The following is a 21,446-nucleotide window of genomic DNA, read 5'->3' as shown; positions in this document are numbered from 1 at the left end:
TTCATTTTTTTGTCCTCTCAATACCCATCGTGAAGAGTCACTGTAAAATGGATGCTTTGGGCAGTCTCCTTCCTCCCATGGCTGGGAGTGGTGATGTGGCTAATTCACAAGAATTACAAAAACTTCTGATTGATGAAAAAATGCGATGTGAGCACCATAAAGCAAATTATCAAACTCTAAAGGCAGAACACATAAGGTACAGTATTTTAAACAGGTTTCTTCATTAGAGCTGTTAAAAGATGAAGCAAAATCTTAGGTAGAAGGGAGTTTGTGTGTGTTAGCTGTTTGTGTATTTAAGGACATATTTCAGTATTGTTCACTTCAGAAAAACACAATTCAAAATACCTTAAGATATTGTAGGTGAGGTTTCTGTAGTACATTATATGTTTGTAAATATGGAATAAGTTTTCAATATGTTACAGGATGAGGGTATTAACTTCTTAGTTCTAACTTGATATTCTTATTTTTGCATCTGAAGATGAGGTTTCTGAGCTTAAATTTATTTTAGATTTACTCTCCAAATTAATATTTTAACTTACAGGTTACAGGAGGAATATACAAAATTACAAGATGAACTGAAGCGGTTGTTGGTTGAAAAGCAGACTGTACATGAAAAATTCCAGTTTCTCCTTGCTGAATACAGAGAGGAGTTGTTGGGTAAAACACAAGAGTTGGAAAGACTGAAGATGCAGGTGAGGCAATTTACTAGTAGAGTTTAATGTGTATTTCAGTCCTGGAACAGGACCATGTTTATGTTTCTGTAACAGGCATACATTTGTCTTGAATCTATTTCAGCTATCTTGAAACCTGCCCGATCTGAGGAATGTTTCTTCCTTAGAGTGACTGACTATAGGATGAAATTGTTTTTGTATAATTAAATATTCTAAATTCTGTTAGGTACTATGTTAATAGTAAGATCCTCAGTCTCTGTCCATGCATGTTCTGTTCCTGCTATGGGGAAAATCGTCTGCCCTGTTGGATAACTTAGATGCCTTGTAGCATAAGTGGTTACAGAAGTAGGTGTTTGTTTCTCTTCACGGTGGCAACTTTCTTCATCCTAAAAAGGAAACAAACAAACAAACAAAAAAACTACCAAAAACATTTAAGATCATTTGGATGACATTTTCTATAATTGCTTGTTTCCCTAAACTAATGCAGGACGTAGTTCTTAGGAAACAAACACAGCATCTAACAAAGGATCCCCAGACACTGATTGACATTTGTATTACTTCTACCAGTGAATGCTGACATTTTAAATGTCAACATTATTATCTTCCCAGAATATTTTTAGATCATTAATATCACATTTCTTCTGTAGCTACCATTGGAAAATTCTTTAGAAAAACAGAAAATAAAACGAAATTCTTAAAGCCATGCTTGAAATACTTTATTCCTGGATATTTGGCCTGCCACAATGTAAATAAATGAATAAGACTGGTTATTTATGATACCTTTCTGTCCTAAGGTCCTAACTCCTCAGAAGTTAGAGCTGTTAAAAGCACAAATACAGCAGGAATTGGAATCTCCTATGACAGAACGTTATCGGAAACTAGAAAATGTAAGTATAGAGTATTTAGTAGTATTTTATTTCATTTAGAGTAGTGATGACCAGTTTTTAATTGTTTCTAAAAACCTTAGGAAATTAAAACTGAAGGGGGAGCAAAATAGGACTTTCCTTTGGCTGGCTGGTACTGTTTGCTACTGTTGCCTGAGGCAGTGGAGGTTGAAACCCTGGAAAAGGGAGAGGGAGGGATTCATGTCTACAAATGAAACTTACGAAGTGACAGGAGCATCGCATGGATGTTTGAGAGAAATAAAACTGAAAACTTTGGACTGATTTATTTTTTGTCTCACTCAGGAAGTGGAAAAATACAGAACAGAATATAACAAACTTCGTTATGAACATACTTTTCTGAAGTCAGAATTTGAACATCAAAAGGAAGAACACGCACGTGTTTTAGAAGAGAAGAAAATAAAGTATGAGGCAGAGGTACATGGATTATGTTAGTTTAAATTGTATCTGATGACAAAACCACTTGAGGGGTTATCAGTTTGACATAATTTCATAATGTAATATTTGTTTCTGATCTTGTAATTCTCAAAACGCTTTAATGACTTAACCCTAAGGCTGTCTCTGTAGGTTTGTTTGGTGATGTGTTGCAATATCATTTGTGCTATTATAAGTTAGAGTAGACTTGCCTTCTGATAAGTAAAGCTACTGGCTGTCATTTAAATGCTTTTTTAAAATCATATTTTTGATAGAATTTGAGACATTAAATTAATAAGTTATGAGCAAGTGATAGAAACTTAAATTTTTAAATTGAGGAAGTTAGGCAAAAACACCAGGAGGCCTGCATGGTTGAACAAAGGAGCTTCTGGCCAAACTAAAGCAGAAAATGGGAGACCTGGTTACCCAGAATATGGAGAAGGCTGAGGTACACAATGACTCTTCTGCCTCTGTCTTCACTGGCAAGAGCTCTAGGCACATAGCTGAAGTCCCAGAAGGCAAAGGAAGGAACTGGAAGAATGAAGAACCTCTCACTGTAGGAGAAGCTCAGGTTTGGGACCATCTAAGGAACCTGAAGGTGCAATAGTCCATGGGACCTGATGAGATGAATCCCCAAGTCCTGAGGGAACTGGCGGATGAAGTTGCTAAGCCACTGTCCATCATATTTGAGAAGTTGTGGCAGTCTGAAGTTCCCACTGGCTGGGAGAGGGGAAACATAACCCCCATTTTTAAAAAGCGAAAAAGGAAGGAGGACCCAGGGAACAACAAGCCATTCAGTCTTGCCTCTGTGCTTAGCAAGATCATGGAGCAGATCCTCCAGGAAACTATGTTAAGGCACATGGAAAAGAAGGAGGTGACTGGTGACAGCCAACACGGCTTCCCCAAGGGCAGATCATGCCTGACAGATTTGGTGGCCTTCTAAGATGGGGTTACAGCACTGGTGGATAGGGGAAGAGCAACTGATGAGGAAGACCAACTACCTGGGCTTGTGCAAAGCATTTGATGTGCTCCCCTATGATATCCTTGTCTCTAAATTGGAGAGACGTGGATTGGATGTGTGGACCGCTCTGTGGGTAAGGAATTGGCTGGATGGTCACACTCAAAGAATTGTGGTCAACAGTTCAGTGTCCAAATGGAGATGAATGATGAATGGTGTTCCTCAGGGGCTGGTGTTGGCAGCAGGGCTGCTTCATGTTTTTCTCAGTGGCATGAACAGTGGGACGGAGTGCACCCTCAGCAAGCTTGCTTATGACACCAAGCTGTGTGCTGGGACACTCTGGAGGGAAGGGACGCCATCCTGAGGGAGCTGGACAGGCTTGAGAGGTGGGGCTGTGCAAACCTCATGAGGTTCAACAAGGCCAAGTGCAAGGGTCCTGCATCTGGGTTGGGACAATCCCAAGCACAGGAAGAGGCTGGGTGGAGAATGGATTGAGAGCATCCCTGAGGAGGAGGAGCTGAGGGTGTTGGTTGATGGAGAAGCTCAACACAAGCCAGCAACGTGCTCCTGCAGGCCAGAAAGCCAACTGTACCCTGGGCTGCATCAAAAGCAGCATGGCCAGCAGGACAAGGGAGGTGATTGTCCCCTTCTACCTCACTCTCCTGAGACCCCACCTGCAGTGTTGTGTTCAGCTCTGGGCCCCCAGCACAAGGGCATGGAGCTGTTAGAAAAAGTCCAGAGGAGGGCCACGAGGCTGATCAGAGGGCTGGAGCACCTCTCCTGTGGGGACAGGCTGAGGGGTCTGGGGTTGTTGAGAAGGCTCCGGGGAGACCTGACAGTGGCCTGCCAGTGCCTAAAGGGGCCTACAGGAGAGCTGGAGAGGGACTCTGTGTCAGGGAGTGTGGTTATGGGACAAGGAGTAATGGCTTTAAACTAAAAGAGGGGAGATTTAGATTAGATCTAAGGAAGAAAGTCTTCCCACAGAGGGTAGTGAGGCCCTGGCACAGGCTGCCCAGAGAAGCTGTGGCTGCCCCATCCCTGGAGGTGCTCAAGGCCGGGCTGGATGGGGGTTTGGGTAGCCTGGGCTGGTGGGAGGTGTCCCTGATTATCTTTAAGGTCCTTTCCAACCCAAAGCATTCTATGACTATATCCATGGCAACTGATCACAAAAGAAGAGAATATACTGTTGACAGGACAAGGATACAATTTGAAACTATGTGGGATCAGGACAATGATCGTTGAAAGGATACTAAAAACTTTGGTATCTTTATTTCAGTTGTGTTAACTCTTGAATAAACAATCCATAAGTTTTTTGTTTCAGAACTGAACTTTGAAATGAGTAGCTAAATAAATTGCCAGTTTATGTGTTTTAAATATATGCAGCTGTGTAAATGAGTGTTGCATATGTGATTTGCATATTCATTTAAGTATTTGTCTGGGAGTATATCACAAGATGCTAGATTTGAATGTATTAGTCCCAACATGAGGTACAAATCAAGGGCAATCATTGCTTTCAAATCAGTCCAAATTCACAAGTGTGGTGCATCAAAACCAGAACACTTGTCCTTCACAGAGCTAACCCACCGTGCTGCTTTACAGCCTGCCTCTCTTGTGGGCTTGCTGGCTTTGTGCTAGTCCTGCTGCAAACCAGCATGCTTAGAGAACATGGAATTACCTGGATGGAGCCCAGGGCACAATATAATCTAGTTTCACTTATTTAGAATCCTTTTAACCTCCCCTGCCATTTAATGCAAGGGTACTACAAAAACATCTTAATTCCTAAATGCTGGCTTGGACATGTCATGCAGTAACTCTTCGATCTGTTCATAAAAGGGATTGTGTGGGTATATGCTGCAGAATTTGGCATTGCTCCATAGAAAGCACTGATTAAATTCATAAATACAGTGCTGCAGATCAGAGTTGGGAAAGTGGTCTCCAAGTATGGAGAGAACCTTTTTCCACCTTACTTTCTTACTCATTTGCCCCCGGTCTGCACAGAACGTTCTGCCACTGTAACTTAGTTTGAAACTCTGGGATCTATATATTTATAGTGTTTGCTAGTTAGAGTCTCAAGATTAGTTCATACCTATCACGCTGCCTTGGGAACTTGCTTTGTTTTCTGTCTGACAGGGATGGTTCACATTGACTATGTTGAATTCTTGGCACAGTACACCAGCTGTGGCCTTAAAACTGCTGGAAGGGTGCAGAAGATCACTTTTGGGGACCTGCTGGCTATTCTTTTCATGGAATCATTAAGGTTGGAAAAGACCTCCCAGATCATCTGGTCCAACCATCCCCTTACCACCAGTGTCACCCACTAAACCATGTCCCTAAGCACCACGTCCAACCTTGAACACCCCCAGGAATGGTGATTTTGTTAGTCTCCAGGAGTCAGTTGGTTGTCTTTGCTGCAGGGGTGCTCTGCTGCCTAATGCTGCAACTGTCCACAAGGACACCCAGCTGCCTTCCTGTGGAGCTGCTTCCCAGGTAGCTGCCCCCAGCCTGTACAGCTGTGGTGGGTTACTCCACCCCAGATATGTTGCTGTGTACTTGCTCTTGTAGAACTTGAGGTTCCAGTCAGCACATTCCTTCAGTCAGAGGAGCAGTTCTTCTTTCAAGCATATTGACCATTCCCCTGAGTTCAGTGTCACCCACAAGCTCGCTGAACGTGCACTCCTGTCATCCAGGTCGTTGATAGGGACATCAATCAGTATGGGAGCCTATACTGACCCCAGAAAGGTTCCATCAGTTACAGGTAGTCAGCTGAACTTTGCATCACTAATCACCACACCTTAAGCCATCCAATTTTCCACCCAGTGCGTCGTGTTTATTCAGCCCATATCTCACCAATTTGGTGAGAGAGGGAAGATTATGGGAGATTGCATGAAAAGCCTTGCTAAAACCAATTTTTTACAAGATCTGCTTCGCTCTCCTTTTCTGCAATGCCAGTCCTAGAAAGGAGAGAACTAAGCTGAGCAAATTTTGACCTTGATAAACCCTGCTTCCCATTGTCTTGTCTTTCATGTGTTTAAAAATCAATGTTAAGAGGATTTGTGCCACAGCCGCCCCAGAGGCTGATGTGAAGTTGATTGTCCTGTAGTTACCTGGGTCCTCCCTCTTGACCCTTTTGCCCTTGATGCTGGGTGTGCCATCTGCCTCTTCCCAGTCTTCCGGAGCCTACTTGGGTTGCCATGACCTCTCAAAGATGATAGAGAATGGCCTTGTGATGATATGAGCAAGTTCCTTCAAAATGCTTGGGGGCATTCCAACGACTAATGTGTGTCCAGTGCATTAATGATCCCTAACTTTTTTTTTCCTCTACTCTGAGTACTGCTTTACTTCCACAGATTGCTAGGTGGTTCACGGACATCTGAGGACAAGCCTTATCAGTGAAAATTAAAGCCAAAAAAGGTGCTGACTACTGGGGCTGTTGATTGTCCTATTTTGAGAGAATACAAATGCAAATATAATTTCATAATTTTTAAATGTGCACTGCTGCACTTTCCTGAATTGTCAATCACTGTATTTGTTGCTGTCTGACACGTAATCAATATAAAGGCTGTTCTTTTTCCAATTAACAACGATCAGATTGCAAGGCTGGAGAAAGATAAAGAAGAACTCCGTAATCAGCTGCTGAGTGTTGATCCCACGAGGGACAGTAAGCGTGTGGAGGTACTCTCCAGAGAAAAGGCACAACTGTATCAGAAATTAAAAGGCTTAGAGGCAGAAGTAGCAGAACTAAGAGCTGAAAGAGACAATTGTGGTGCACAAGCAGAAAGTGTTCAAAGAATACAAGTCCGACAGTTAGCTGAGATGCAGACTCTGACAAGGTCTCTAGAGGTAAGATTATTATTTTTTTTTATTTTTTAATTTTGTCTCCTTGTAGAGAGGAGTGAGAATAACACTTAACCTAATAGAACTGTCACTGAGGTCACTGATAATTTTGCTATTGAATCCACAATTTGAATTTGTAAATTTCAGATTTAAAAGTAAGGTGCAAGTACATTGCAGTCTTACTATCAATTTAGCTTTGGGAAGGTGGAGACCTTACCTGAGAGATTTTAATTGATCTTCCTTCTCAACATTTGAGTAATACCATATACGCAGCCAAAAAGGTGTTCAAGTCAGCACTTGTCATTTAGTTGGAGTTAGAAACTGGTGACAAGGTGTTAATAATCTGCTACAGTAAATTTTCAATTTTTAAAAATTCCTTTTGTTTTTAATCAATCTACCTGTGTCTCTCCGTTCTCCAACATATTACCATAATTATTTGGTTCTCAGCTTTTGCTTACCCTTTGAAGAACCTTTGGTATTTCTGAACAGTTATATTTGCTGGGATTCCTCTGCATTCCTCGTCTGTGGTCTTCAGGTCTTGCTACCTGTCTAGGTAGTGAGTCTTTCTGTATAGACTTCTTGGACAGCTGCAACATACAGATGCATGGTTCATTTTCCTTTTTACTTTATAAGTGCTATATACACTTGTAACAAAATGCAGTGAATCTCTGTCAAGTACTCTGATTCCAACTTAAAAAGTGTCACGATATTCTTCATTTAGAAAACTTTAAAAGACCCTGCCAGAAATAGGAAATTTAGCTTGGAAAAAGTAAGGTGAAATCCTAGGTTATACTGCCTTTTTGATACTTTAGTAAATCTCACGGTCTTGAGCCTATAATACTTACACACCGGTGATACCGGTGTTTAGAGCCGAGCAGGAATTCATGGGTAGGAATATGCACTGCCTCCTAACTAAGCTCTGCCTTTTCAAGTAGGATTGACAATGTGTGTGATTCTGTGCATGCAGTGTTAATAAAAGCTTTTGTTACTTCTGAGTAAAGTACAAAACCACGTGCTGTTGACCAGAAGTTAAATATTTTTAGGTATAATTATTATGAAAGGTCATCAATATCTTGAAGCCCAGATCAACGGAAACAGGCAGGTGAGTAGCTAGAAACAGCCTTGCTCCAAAAATGTAACAAACACCTCCTTTATTCAAGGCAGAAAAGAAGTCAGCTGAACAACAGATTGATCGAGTTGAGAAGGAATTGCAGATGAGTCATGAACAAAACATTCTTTTAACTAGCAAACTTCACAAATCTGAAAGAGAAGTCAATTCCTTAACTGCTAAAGTAAGTGCTATTATGATATTCTAAATATACATTTTTCATATCATGTTTAAGTTTCTGTTCATATTTTACATTAAGAATAAAATAACAACATTTTTCTTTAGTGACTTAAAGTAGGCTTGGAATTTTTTTCCCCAATTTCACTTGGAAAATATAGAATGTGACTTCACAGGAAAAACTTCATCTCTAGGAACATCTCTAAAGATTGAGGTTATGCTTTTTTAACTTTATATTCTAGGTCTTTTCTCTAAACATAACAGTGCTCAAAGAGGTGTCTTCAGGTTTTTAATACTCATGAACATAGCCAGACTTCTTTGACTGCAAAAAAGCATTTCTAACCCATGAATATTTTTATTTTTATTTTTTTTAATAACCTGTGTAAAGTGCAATGGAGCTCTAAATAGATACTATTTTCCTTTCTTTAAGTCGAGGTATGGCTTGTTGATTTATTTAATTAATTAATTATTTTTTAAGTATCCTTGGAGCAGGCTATGTTAGCTAGAGGCAGCAATCCGCATCAGAATCACTGCTGAGATCTAGGTTGTGCTAGAAGTGGGACAGTTGTGTAGCCCTCCCCTTGGGCTGATGTCAGCATAGCTTGTACAGAAATGTTTCTGTACAACGCTGCATTGTATCATTTCAAGTAGATTATTGTTTTACAAAGTTTGAGTGTCTTAGCAGTTGGATCAGCACCGTATCTAAGGGATTTTGTTTTGTTTCTATGCCTTTTCTCAACACCTTAGAGAAATTTTTAGAAAAATACTTAGGTGAAAAAAAAAATAATCAAAAGACTTCTACTATAGGGAAAACCTGAAAGTGCTTAATAAGAAACTTGGCATCGCTATTTAGTAATTCAGAATAATTAGATTGTTATGGATGCCAGATTCAGAGTTTTATCTGGTTGCATCTACTCCTCAGCTACATAATGTACAAAAGACAGACCTTTATGTAATTTTGTATGTGGTTATTTGAATGAATAAGCAAAATTGAAGCATTGGTAAATTGTTTTACCTTCAAATGTTGCAGAATAGTTTTATTGCTTTATGTAAATCTGAGTCAGCACACTCATATTTCATTCCTAATGAAACAGGTACCTGGATAAATGTTAGCATTCTGCTATTTCTCATTCTGCCCTTTCTGCAGAAAATATTGGATGATCATTTTTAACACATTTGTCAGTTTTTGCTAGCAAACTTAATGTCCTGTGTTTTCTCAGTCTACTAGAAAGGCTTTAGTTATTTCTGAACTAACTGTAAAGCCAGTAGTTTTGGTCTCGTATATATAGTTGAATGCAGAACTATTTTAAGTTCTGTGTTGACTCAAAGCTATCCTGTATTTCTAAATATTCTCCAAATTAACACTGACATGTGCATTGTATGGGTATGACAGACAACATTGGCATAATATTTCTCAAAAAAAAGATACCATACAGGAAAAAAAACCCTTCACTTTCTTCCATAGTTGTTCTTCAGCAACCTCGGATTTCATTTAAGACGTGTTTCACAGTACACATTTATGAATGTGAAGTATTTCATTTTGATCCTTTGTCCTAAAAAGTTCAGATTTCCCGTAAGAATAGGATCTGCTGGTATTTTAGTGTCTCAAGCTTGTCTAAATGAAAAATAAACTGGAGGAAGAAACTTCTTTGTTAAACATTTTAAAATCAATAGCCTATCAGAATATCTAATCATCACCAGTCTTTTTGTATCATCTGGTGTTCTCAGTTTTACAGCTCTGCACACCTGCAGAAGTAGGAGAAAATTATGTTTCTTGAAGGGATGAAAGTAGGAAATAATTTCTATATACTAACATCCCTGTCCCCCCAAACACTTCTGTACCCACTCATACTCATTGCTGAACAATTGCATGCATTTGTGTTGCGAATCTGTGCCTTAAAAAAGCCACCTTAAATCTTTCCAAGTTGCCCTCAGATGTTCTCAACATCATATATAAGCAACCAAATCCACCATGTAGTTACTTAATAAGCTACTATGTCATTCTTAACCTTTTGCCACTTGCATGTGCTAGCAGGTTGTAATTACGTTTGTCACTGTGAATGGATTTTCAATATAAGTGCTTTCCTCTAGGTATTTAATTCTCATTGACCGTGTAATTACTGTGTATGAATGCCTAAACTATAAAAAAAAAAAGTTTTTGTGCAAGCAGTAATTGTCTTTGATTTGATATTCTTAAGACTGCTTTTATGAGGCTGTTTGATGTGCATGTCTTAGCTGCAGAGAAGTATTTGATTTAAAATGCACTTTAAATCTATGAAGACTTTGACTTTGAAAGTAGTGTAGCACTCCAGGAGGTCAAGGGTGATTAAGGGATAAGTGGTTATCAAATTGAAATGACTTAGGGGAAGCAATGGATACCCTGGTTTTGCATATCCCTGCTTTGTTTTACTCCAGGGAGATTACATTTAACTTTATTTTAGTTTGACTCAGAGATTTTTAGTCGGAAGTGAGGTATGAGCAAACTGACATGCTAATGCCTGAGTTAGTGAGGCATCAGGGTCTTATGCAATATTGGTTCAGTGTCATAGCAAGAGAGTTCAAATGAGTAGTCTTGTCAAAAATATGCCAATGGTCACAGGCTAGCTTGGAGCTATGTCTATGTCTGTGTTCATGTCTATGTCTAGTATTTGCTCAGAAACTGAGTTTTTGTAGGCAATCCTGCACGTTTCTGTGCAAATCTTTGTAAAGAGTATCTTTTAGACTTGTAGTAACTTGTAATAAACTGGCTTGTAATAACTGGCTGGTTAAAGATGAAATACGTGCCTGTAGTCAGAAAGCTTGTTTCCCGGAATGGATAGTGTATTTGGGCACTTTAATGTCTTCGTCAGGGAATATGCAAACCTTGTGTTTCAAGATAACTGATAATACATCCATTAGCCTGTAATAATACCAATCATCATTTGGGGAAACAGATCATGTCAATAGATGCAGTGCTGCAGTATCCATATAAGCACCATTTAAAAATTATCTGCAAGGCTGGATATTCTAGAATGGCTTTCAGAAAAGGAGTAGATGGAAAAATATTTACAAAGGTGTATTTAAAATAAGCGTAATTACCCTTATTTCACAGATTTTCTTGTTAGCAAAGTATCGCCTGACAAACTTTGAGCTGCAAATACATACGTATTTATTTTCAGTGGATTTTTTATTTTTCTAATTCTTAGGTAGAGGAACTTAAACATTCACACAAATTAGAAGTAACAAATGTCAAACTGGAGGCAGCAAGAACAAAAAGCGAAGCAGAAAGAGAGAGAAACAAGATTCAAAGTGAAATGGATGGTAAAATGTGCAATTAATTTCTGGTGGTTTCTTTTATAACTTTCAGTTAGAATACTTCAATTATTTTTCCTCTAAACATTCCCTGGCAATCTTTACCTTCTGCTTCTGGTCTAGGTGATAGATCAAAAAATGAATTTTGTTATCTGAACTGTGTCCTATCACTTGATCTGTCACACAGGTTTTGAAGGACAGTTACAGAACAACTTGCATTTATGTAAATTAATGGATTTGTGATACAAATTGCACGTAATCTGTTTCAAATCATGTCCCTTCTAGGGCATTTTTTTCCTCTATTGTCTAATTCTACAGCCTTTTGCACTCTGCTTGAAACCTTAATGTATTATAAGGCTTCAGTGTTTTGTTTTCTGCTTCTGAATCCATGGAATGGAAAAAAAAAATGGGTTAGGCTGTCATGTGAAACAAAATCTAATTTCTAGTTTGTTCTTTAAATAAAATAGGCAATGGTCTAAACTACCTAATATATCTGAGCCTGTAGGCAATGTGTAATATTCTTCTGTAGTGAGAAGAACAAAGCTTTCTAGTACCAGTTGCTGCTAATTTAAATCACTCTACAGCTTTTAAGTGGACTGTCCTCCCTGATTTACCATAATCTCAAAATGGTACCTTCTTCTTCCTGGAACAGTTATTTCTGTTGGTTTGTTTTACTGTTAAGTATCCCAAGAGCAACTAAGTGCTGATTTCTGTATCAACAATGCAATTATTGCAAACTAAAAATGTTGGACCCTATGAAATGTGAAGTACAGACAAGATTAGAACCAACCTGAAGCTGCCTGTGGAATCCGACTCGTATCACCGAATTAGCTAAATAACCAGGAGTTATTGTTATAACTTGTCTACCTATTTGCCTGTGGAACCCAGATGCCTTTTACCATGTGCATCCATTGTTCCTTTGTGTGGAGTCACAATTGTAGAAGTGAAGAATTTGGTAATATGACTGGATTAAAATGGGAGATTTGCTGTAGCTGGGTTATTAATTTCAATGGTAACCTGCTACTGGTTTCTGTAAATGTAATGTCCTCTGTGAAAATAACACATCTTGCTTGACCTTTTCTTAGCTATTGTGGGGCTCTTTTTTAGCCATACACAACTGTGTACTAGAAATAACTTTCGAACTTAAATCTATGATAATACCACCTATTACATTTGTATAAGGATTCCAGTGCAATGGTCACTCTTCAAAAGTTTTCTGAAATGTTGCTGTTACACGAAATGTCTTCTCTCTTTTATCTGTCATTTAATTTCCTTCATTCATTTACATTCAATGATGTGAATTCTGATTTTTAGTTCCCTTTTTGCAATTTATAGTTATGCTATTAATGGATTTCATCAAGTTGATATCAATAATGACATTTTAACTTTTTTTTTTTTTTAATGTATACTGTAGGATTGCTGTCAGACAATGAAATTCTTAAGGCAGCTGTTGAGCGTCATAAAGTGCTTTTAGTAGAAAAGGATCGAGAGCTAATTCGTAAAGTGCAAGCTGCTAAAGAGGAAGTTTTTGAAAAAATTGCAGCCTTACAAGATGAAAAGTATGTTTGTTGATTAATTGCTCAACTTCTAAAAGGGCTGGGAAGAATGTTTTGAGTAACTTATTTAAATGTCATTCCTAGTAATAAACTCTTGGCACTTTGTCATGATCTTTGGTAAATATTGTTTAATATCTCAGGTTAGAACTTGAGAACAGATTAGCTGATCTAGAGAAGATGAAACTGGAACAAGATACTTGGAGACAAACTGAAAAGGATCAGTATGAAGAGAAGCTACGTGTTGTACAGCTGGCAGAAGAATCTAGCAAAAAGGAACTTCAACGTCTGCGGTAGTGTTTTTTCTAACCTTAAAACAAATTTCTCAATTTTTTCCATAATTTCTTTACAGTAGTCAGTATAAAAGTTAACTATTTACAGGTGCATAATTGTTCATTATGGTAAATAAAACAAATGACCATGCGCAGTGTGTAAAAAGATGGCAGTAGAAAAAAATATGCTGTTTGTAAAGAGTTAACATTTTTCATCCAAACCTTAACAAAAATTACAATTTTAATGAACATTTTAAAGAAGTAAATTTGCATTACCTTTGTTAAAACTTGGTCCGTGTTGGCTGCTCGGAAAAACACAGTGTTAAAATGAACTGTCTGTCTTTCCACGATAGCACCATATCATCAACTGGCAAACTGGAATCCTAATACGATATCTTTCTGAGATGGTTATTAGAATTCTCATTGAAGTTGGTTTGCTACAGTATTTATATGAAGATCAGTATGAGGAAACGAATAAAAGTCATACTACAAAAAACAAACAAATAACCTATTTCTTAATCCTATATGAAGCCTAATAATCAATAAAAATAGATTTTTAATCACTTAATTTGAAAGGCTGCTAAATATTTATACCATATATTTTGTTGACAGGCTGATTTTTACTGACTTCTAACATCAGTATTTTAATTAGATTAAAATAATTGTATTTTATACAATTTTTAGATTAAAAATTCAACAGCAAGCTATGCAGGCAGAGGAGCTAGAAGAGAAGAAACGTGAAAGTGGCGATCTAAAACAGGTAAGAGTTTATTGCATTGTCATATTTTATAGAGAAATACAGTCTTTCCTGCAGTGATCATGTCCAGCATTTGAAGATCAAATTGAATTTTTAAGGCTTTTTTTCCCCCAAGGGACAAAATGTATTCAACAGACATATATATATTTTTATTTAAAAAAAAAAAAAAAAGTGTACACGAATCAGTCATGCTTTTATGGACCTTCATAAATGGATTACAGCTTTTCTCTCCATGCAGTTTTTAGGTATCAAGGATTTCAAAGCTGAATGTTTATGGACTGGTATATTGAAAACGGTTATGCACTATTTAACTGGAGATTCAGTTTCCATGGAAACTTATAAATTGTTTCTAGGTAATGCTCTGCATTTATACTGCATCTCTCATCTGAGGTTCTTCAAGTGCTTAACAGATGTTTGATAAATGAATAAACTGGTGCAAAGTGGTATATTTCTATCACAAAGTGAATTGATGGCAGTGTTGGAAATAAAACCTAATTCTTTTAACTCCTGCTCACCCATACTGTTACCTAGTAGGTAACAATATGGGTGTGCATTGAAGTCATCTGGAACCTGCGTGCACCTGAAGGTCAATGCAATATTTTCTTTTCCACTCTAGAAACTGGGGTATCTGTGAGTGGGGAGAGGAAAAGGAAAGGGGAACAATCAGCCTTTCTGTGTGCTGACTGCAGAGATTGGACTTCTCAGACTGAAAGACTGAAGATTCCTGTCTTCCTTTCTCTTTCTTATTTCAACCACAATAGAAAATTTCTTCCTTGTCTAATAGTAATTTATTGTAAAACTTCTGGAGAAGCCATTAAGTAAGGAGAAAGGGAACAAATGAGATAGGTTTATGCAAGTTAATGCAGCCAGTTGGTGTCTGCATTTTGTTCTCAGTATCTCAAAATTAATTGTTAGTTATTTGCATATCTTCTCAAATGGAAAAATTTCATTTTTATAGCAAATTCAAGACATGCAACTCCAAGTTGCTTCACTTTCTCAGTCAGAAAATGATTTGTTGGATTCTAATCAGAAGCTGAAGGAAACAATAGAAAGACTGAGACAAGAATGTCAAAACGCCAGGACTCAGGCAGAAAAAGCTCAACTGGAAACAGAGAAGTACAATTTTTTTTCTTCATTTTTGGTTTTACTTTTCATATTGCCTGTATTGCTTTCACATGGATTACTTAGAACGGATTGTGGATTCCAAGTAAAGTCTGAAATTAAATGTGAACAGGAAATACTAGACAACTGCATATTTTTTTAAAGCCATAACTTCTGTTATCTGTTATGCAGTATGTATACAAGCTTTGCTTGTGGTAACTTCAAAAATAGGAGTTTGTTTCCATTCATGTCTGTTACAATTTACTATTGACTAATGAAATACACAATTTAATAGAAATAGGATCACATTTCATAAAGAGTGAATGTCAAACTTACTACGTAAGAGTAGATCCAGAATTTTGTATACAGTGTTTTAAGAGTGTTAAGAGTGTTTAAGCATGAAGAGTAAAAAAAAAAAAAAAAAAGTGGTTGTGTGTTACATTATGCTTTGATAAGATTTCAGGGACCCAGTCTATATGTGTGTATATACGTTTTTTCCCTTTCACCACATACTTTTAGCTGATACGAGGCAAAAAAAAGCCTCTTGGGTGCCTACTAGTTGCTCCCATCAAAATGAAAAATAATCACTTTACTTTAGTACACATGCGTGACCACATACAATCAAAACATGCTAAAAATTGCTAAAGGAAACCAAATCTTGTCCAGAGCCATTCCAGTAATGAATGTTTTCCTGGAATTTAAAGATTAATTTGTCAGTGGGTATGAAAGAGCTGTTCAATATTTCCTAGCCTAGTAACCAAATAGATGTGTAACTTGTAATGGATTATTGTGTTGTGGGTGTTAAAGAGAGTCAGTGTTCCAGATCAAATAGAAAACTTCTAAGAGGTGCCACGTGGTGTAAATATATATATATATGTATGTATGTATGTATGTATATATATATTAAATCCTTCTTTGCTGTGGGTTGCTAATGCAATTGCACTATTGTCGCTGATTCAAGTATTGCTTTTCAGTTCAACATTTGAAGAGATTATTGCATTAGCACCACAGAGTGCTGTGTTTTAATGCCATCAATGCAGGTGTCAGTAGCATGTTAAATACTTCAGATGTTTACTTCAGGAAAGAGTATCCATATTTTGAGTGAGATCATCACTCATTTACACATTTATGGGATGTAGATCTTTTATCAGTCAGGAGTCAGTTTTCCTGGGAAGGCAGTGACAGGAGCTTGGCAGTCCTCCGAGATGATTTTATAAATCTGTAGGTAATGTGAGATGCACTAAGTCCAATACTGCAGAAATTAAGAAGCTTTGCAGCCTACATGCAAGTCCTCCCAGTCTGCCCTCCTCTTACCCTGGGAGCCTTGGTACATTTCCATTTCTCTTCTGACTCTGTGGGTGATGCAACTTCCTTCCTTGGTTCAATAATTCTTTCGAGCTTGAACTCCAAGGGTAAAGTTGCATCAAAACAACTTAGCTTAAAGAGGAAGTGAAGTAAGGACCAAAAGATAAGAAGGCCTGAGATACATAGTTTCGGATAAGTTAAAATAATGCTAGTTGGGCCATGAGTAGGTAAAGCAGTTGGCTGGGTCTGGCTTAGGCTTGGAAATGAAAATGTGAAATGAAAAAAAGCCAAAGGCGAACTACTGAGACTGATAAAGATGAGAGATGAACTCAAGCAGGCACTTGTTTAGTGTTTCAGGAACGATATTAGTGGCATTTCTTCAAACAAACAAAAACTCAGAGCCTCTTTAACCACTGTCTCAGCTGAAATTCTTTTAACGTTAAGCAGTGCTTTTTGGGAAAACTCTTGGGTAAAGGAAGTTTGGTGAGAAATTTATGGAGATTCATTCAGACTCCCTGCAGGGAACCTGCATCAGCCCAAGACCAGAGTGGTATGGATACACTGATACCAATCCCTGTGCTGCATTTCTTAAAAATTGCTGCACAGAATCTCACCGTTTGATTTTTATATACTAGCACAGTCAAATAGACAGTTGTTTCTCTGCTTTGACCCACAGTGCAGATAACCACAACAAACAAGACGAGAAGCTGGCTCCTTTCCTTTGCACTGCTAGAAAGCACAGCCTCATTTTAACATCTTCTAACCATGCAAAAATCTAAACAAATTACAGATTTGGGTGGCAATGTGGGTTCAGCTGGGATGTTGTCTAGGAACCGTATCTGTGGGAGCTTCCTGTTATATTGGTGTTCTGGTTGGGAGCACACAGCAGTCAAGTCTGTACTTATCTGTTACAGAGGAGTAGAGCACATAGGGCAGCGAGCTACTCCCTTAACATCTCACCTCCCAAACACAGAACGCAGTTGTCAGCCCTTCTGACAACTGACACTTGGCATAGTTGTCTAACGTTGTGCTCCAGTGTGATTATTTGATATGAATTTAGAAATGTTCTCTGGACAGTTGGGCAACATGCCAACCAACAAGCAGCCTACAATTAACTCGCTTACTGGAATTAGTTTGCAGAATTTGCCTCGTGGTTAAACAAAACCTAGGATTATGTTAAGGCACAGGTTGAAATTTGGTGAATCTTGGACACAAATTTAAATGATAAGCTTCAGTATATAAACGTACGAGTTGTGAAAAGAAGCATTTATTTTAAGAGCCTTAAGGCCATAACCCAAAACACTGCTTTGTCTATATAACCTTTTAATCTTTTTACCTGATTTTTCTAAGGACTTTAGAATACAAACGTATTGAATGGCTGGAGGAGAAGCACATGCTTACTCAGCGCATCACAGAGAAAGAGGAGAAATACAATGAAGCGAAGAACAAGCTATGTCGAGCTGCTGTTGCTCAGAAAAAGGCATGTTGGCTCTTCCTTTATGAATGATCATGTTTATGAAAAGATCAGTGTTGCTTTGGCCAGCTAGAATTGTTTTAATATTACAAGTCTATTTGCAATCTACTGTGTATAATTATAAAGTACATCAGGTTCTTCAGGATTAGCAAAGAAACATGTTGAAGTGATATGCAAAAGAATATTATGGCTGGCAACTTTGTTTTAGTGCCATCAAAGACTTTGTAAGGGTTTCCTGTGTGTACTTAAATGTTATTTTTGTGTGTTATTTTAAGTCCTTGATTAGTAAGGATGTTGTTTCAGGTATCAGATAGATGTTGTTCTCCTTTTCCTTGCTTATGTGTGACCCATCTGTTCTGTGTTGCAGTGTGGTACCCTTCATATTCTAAGCTTGCTTTTTATGTAATAGCTTGAAAGGAAAAAAATGATTGTTTATAAAAACTCAAGATTAGTTGGCAATTTTATACGTTGTTTGTATACTGATTGTGAAACCTACAGAAAGTTTCTAAGCTCGTTAGAAGTTGAGGTCAATATGAGCAAAAAAAAAAAAGTCACAGAATAAAGTGTACAGGTTTTTGTCATGTTTATACATGGCCATTTAAGGAATGATTCTTGTAATTACACAGCCAGTGAGTGTTAATACAGGCAGTCATCGACCAACGAGTGACTTACTGTGCCTTTTTCAGTCATAGCTCTGGGTTATTTCCCGTCTCTTTTGTTTTCTGTCCTGGGGATTCAGAACCTCCTAAGAGCATAGCAGTAAGAAAGGGAAATTCCTAAAAACTGTCACAACATTAAACCATGTGCAGTCTGGGTTTAATTCTTACAGAAGCTCATATACCAAGGCGTTACTTAGCTTTGTTTGAAATGTCTGCTTGGCAGAGAAAGACGCTCAATGATAATAAACAAAGGAGGATGCAAGAGAAACTACAACTTCTGGAAGCCAAGATAGAAGAACTGGAAAAAGAAAATCATGTGTTAAATAGGTAATAAACATTCATTTTTCTTACCTTGAAAAATTATATATGGCTCAAATCTGACTTAGAAATATGAAGTACTTATGCCACTTAGTTTACTAACTGCAGCCAGTCTAATGGCATTTTCAGTATTAGAGTTCTTTGGATGGAATCTGTCTGTGACAGTTGTGTTTGTGGACAGCTAAGAGTTTATAAGACAACTGTAGGGCTGGCTCAGGTAGAAACGGAGGGAAAATATCTGAAGAGTATAGATGCTGTTGCAGGAATCCCTTCAAAAGAAGGAATTTATGTTTAAAAAAGAAAAAAAAGGAAAAGGTATGAGCGAAGCAGTGTTGGAGTTGAAAGCACAGTATGTGAAAATAAATGGAAGACCGGAAAGAAAAAAAGACTTCAGAATGGCAAGGGAAACAGACTTAACATCCTCTTTGAAAGAAGAGCTCCTTTTCTTTTTTTGCTCATTGAGGAAGCATGGAGGGCATGATTCAAATAATTAATGCAATGTGGCTCACTCCTGTGAATGCTATTAAAAGCTTAATTTATTCCATGTAAATTCTAGTCTGTAATGCAGTGGGTAGGTTGGCATGTGCAGGGACTCTGAGGTGTTTAGGCTGAAGAATATACACAGATCTTCCACCTTCAGGATCTTCTGGTACGTAGTTTGCCTTCACAGAGACAGTGAACAGCAGAGTGCTCATGGAGAGGTGTGCTTCTGTGTTGTGATAATTAAGGTTGTGAGCAATAAGACATCTCTTATTCTGCAGGCAGAATGTGTCCTATGAAGAATATGTGCGCCTCCAGAAGAGACTGAAGGAATTACAACGTAGGCACAATGAGTTCCGGAGCTTAATTTTGAATCCTAACATACCATCACTCGGTCCAGCCGGTGTAATGTCATCATCTGCCCTGCCTCCTGGGCCCGAAGTGTCCTTCCCCCTCCTTCAGGTGGTGGTGTATTACCGTGTATACGTGAGAAAATAATATGACAAAAGAGGGGTGTTAGAACAGTCCTTCATTGAAGACCTTAGTCTTAAGGAAGGAAGGAGCTTTAGCTATTTGAAAAGAGGAAGACTCTTCGGAATGCATCTTTTGGTGTTCCCTTCCTCTGAATAGGAAGGAGTTCTTCAAAGACAAAGGATACGTTACAGAATGCCACAAACAGGCAATTTTAACCCTGCTCTCTGTAGTTTCTCCTTCTCCTGAGAGGCTTTAAATGGCGCCTTTTGGACAAGAAATCCCATTCTGTTTGTATCAAACCATCCTTTCATAATTAAACACTGATATTGCTGCTCTTGATTTCTTGTGTGCTTAAAAGCATTTTATTTACCCCGGTGAGCTTCTGAGGGTGGAAAAATCTCTCTAATTGAGGCTGGCCAGGCTGACTTTACTGATTCTTGGTAAGTGACATAAGGCTTCAGCTTAGTGTGCATCTTCATCCAAGAGAAGGAATGCCTGCGCTCATTTCTCGTTGTGGTTATTTGTCTTGAATGTCAGAATGATATCCACTAAAATTTGGGATGGTGGTGGAATCTAATGAGTAAAAACATTCTGTTCTTCACAGTTTTTATTTTAAAACCATTAATAGTGATAATAATAATAAAGAAATTATTGCTCATTTTGGTCGCATGTAGGTGTGCAAAATGTAATACAGCAACTTTTATTGGTTTTAAGGAGGAACAGCATCAAAGAGAGCTTTCCCTGCTTCGCAAGCGTCTGGAAGAACTAGAAACCACACAGAGAAAACAGCTGCAAGAGCTTGCACCATCTAGAGAGCGAGTAGCAGTGGGAGCATACAGGGACTTAGCCAGAAACGAGACAGCCGAGGAAGGTGGTGCACAAGGTGAGGACTCCAAATAAAGCCTGTGAATTCTACGTAGTGTTAGTTTTTAGTAGCTTATCATTTGTACATGCTTTTGGTATTCTGCCAAACCATGACTGTATGTGCCTGAATTGCGTAAAAAATACTCTGCATAGTTTTGTATTTATTTTTGACAGACTGTTTAAATTATCAAGAATGTTGTTTTCTAAACAAAATCATTGTAAGAGTAACTGCATTTCGAAAATATCTTTATAAATGGTGTAAAAATATTTGGAAGTCAAAACCTGAAATAATCTTGTTGCACAAAACTTTAAAAAATATTTTAGCAAGGGTTGTCTGGTGCTGAAATTTTGACATTTGAAATATAAATTAAGATTCAATTTTCTGGAAAAATCCTAAAATAACGTAGTTGATAATATCCTCTTCCTCCTTTGATGTAGAAGTTATTGTATCAGTGTGGAATTTTGCTGGGTTGATATTTGGATTGTAAACCAGTTGCTCTAATCTACATTTGGAATGTTATTTTGAACTTCCCAAGCACATAGACAGGATGAAATGAATTGAAAAAGCAATGAAAACTTTTTTTTGCTACTCTTGTCAATGTGCCTCTTATACTTTTATAATGGGCAGAAGCAATAATATTTTTTTTTGAAATAATGTAGTGGAGTTGAAGTATAACAAATTGCCTTCACATTATGAAAATGTTTGTATTTGTTGTTGCTACTGTAATTTGTTTACTACAATAAAATCTATTTATTCAAGGTTTATTTACTTATTTTTTTTCCCGTCGTTATCACTGTAGTAACAGAAACCTGTAAAGGATCAATTAGTCTTTA

At 37.8% G+C, this 21,446-nt stretch overlaps 1 protein-coding gene across 1 annotated transcript; it reads left to right on the top strand.

The window, feature by feature from the left end:
• CEP83 (centrosomal protein 83) lies at window positions 1-20,756 on the top strand. Its single transcript, XM_084281421.1, has 15 exons — window positions 1-196; window positions 542-692; window positions 1,466-1,558; window positions 1,859-1,990; window positions 6,534-6,785; window positions 7,940-8,071; window positions 11,250-11,364; window positions 12,770-12,914; window positions 13,052-13,201; window positions 13,865-13,940; window positions 14,896-15,053; window positions 17,694-17,823; window positions 18,700-18,803; window positions 19,556-19,736; window positions 20,463-20,756. Exons 1-15 carry the CDS (start codon window positions 48-50, stop codon window positions 20,646-20,648), a joined length of 2,154 nt encoding a protein of 717 aa, XP_084137547.1. The 5' UTR covers window positions 1-47; the 3' UTR covers window positions 20,649-20,756.
• Window positions 20,757-21,446: the final 690 nt, after the last annotated feature.

The sequence above is a fragment of the Netta rufina genome (assembly GCF_964035555.1).
Source record: "Netta rufina genome assembly, chromosome: 1".
In the NCBI taxonomy this organism is placed as follows: domain Eukaryota; kingdom Metazoa; phylum Chordata; class Aves; order Anseriformes; family Anatidae; genus Netta; species Netta rufina.
The sequence above is the reverse complement of the archived record's forward strand: the minus strand, read 5'-3'. Positions and strand labels throughout refer to the sequence as shown.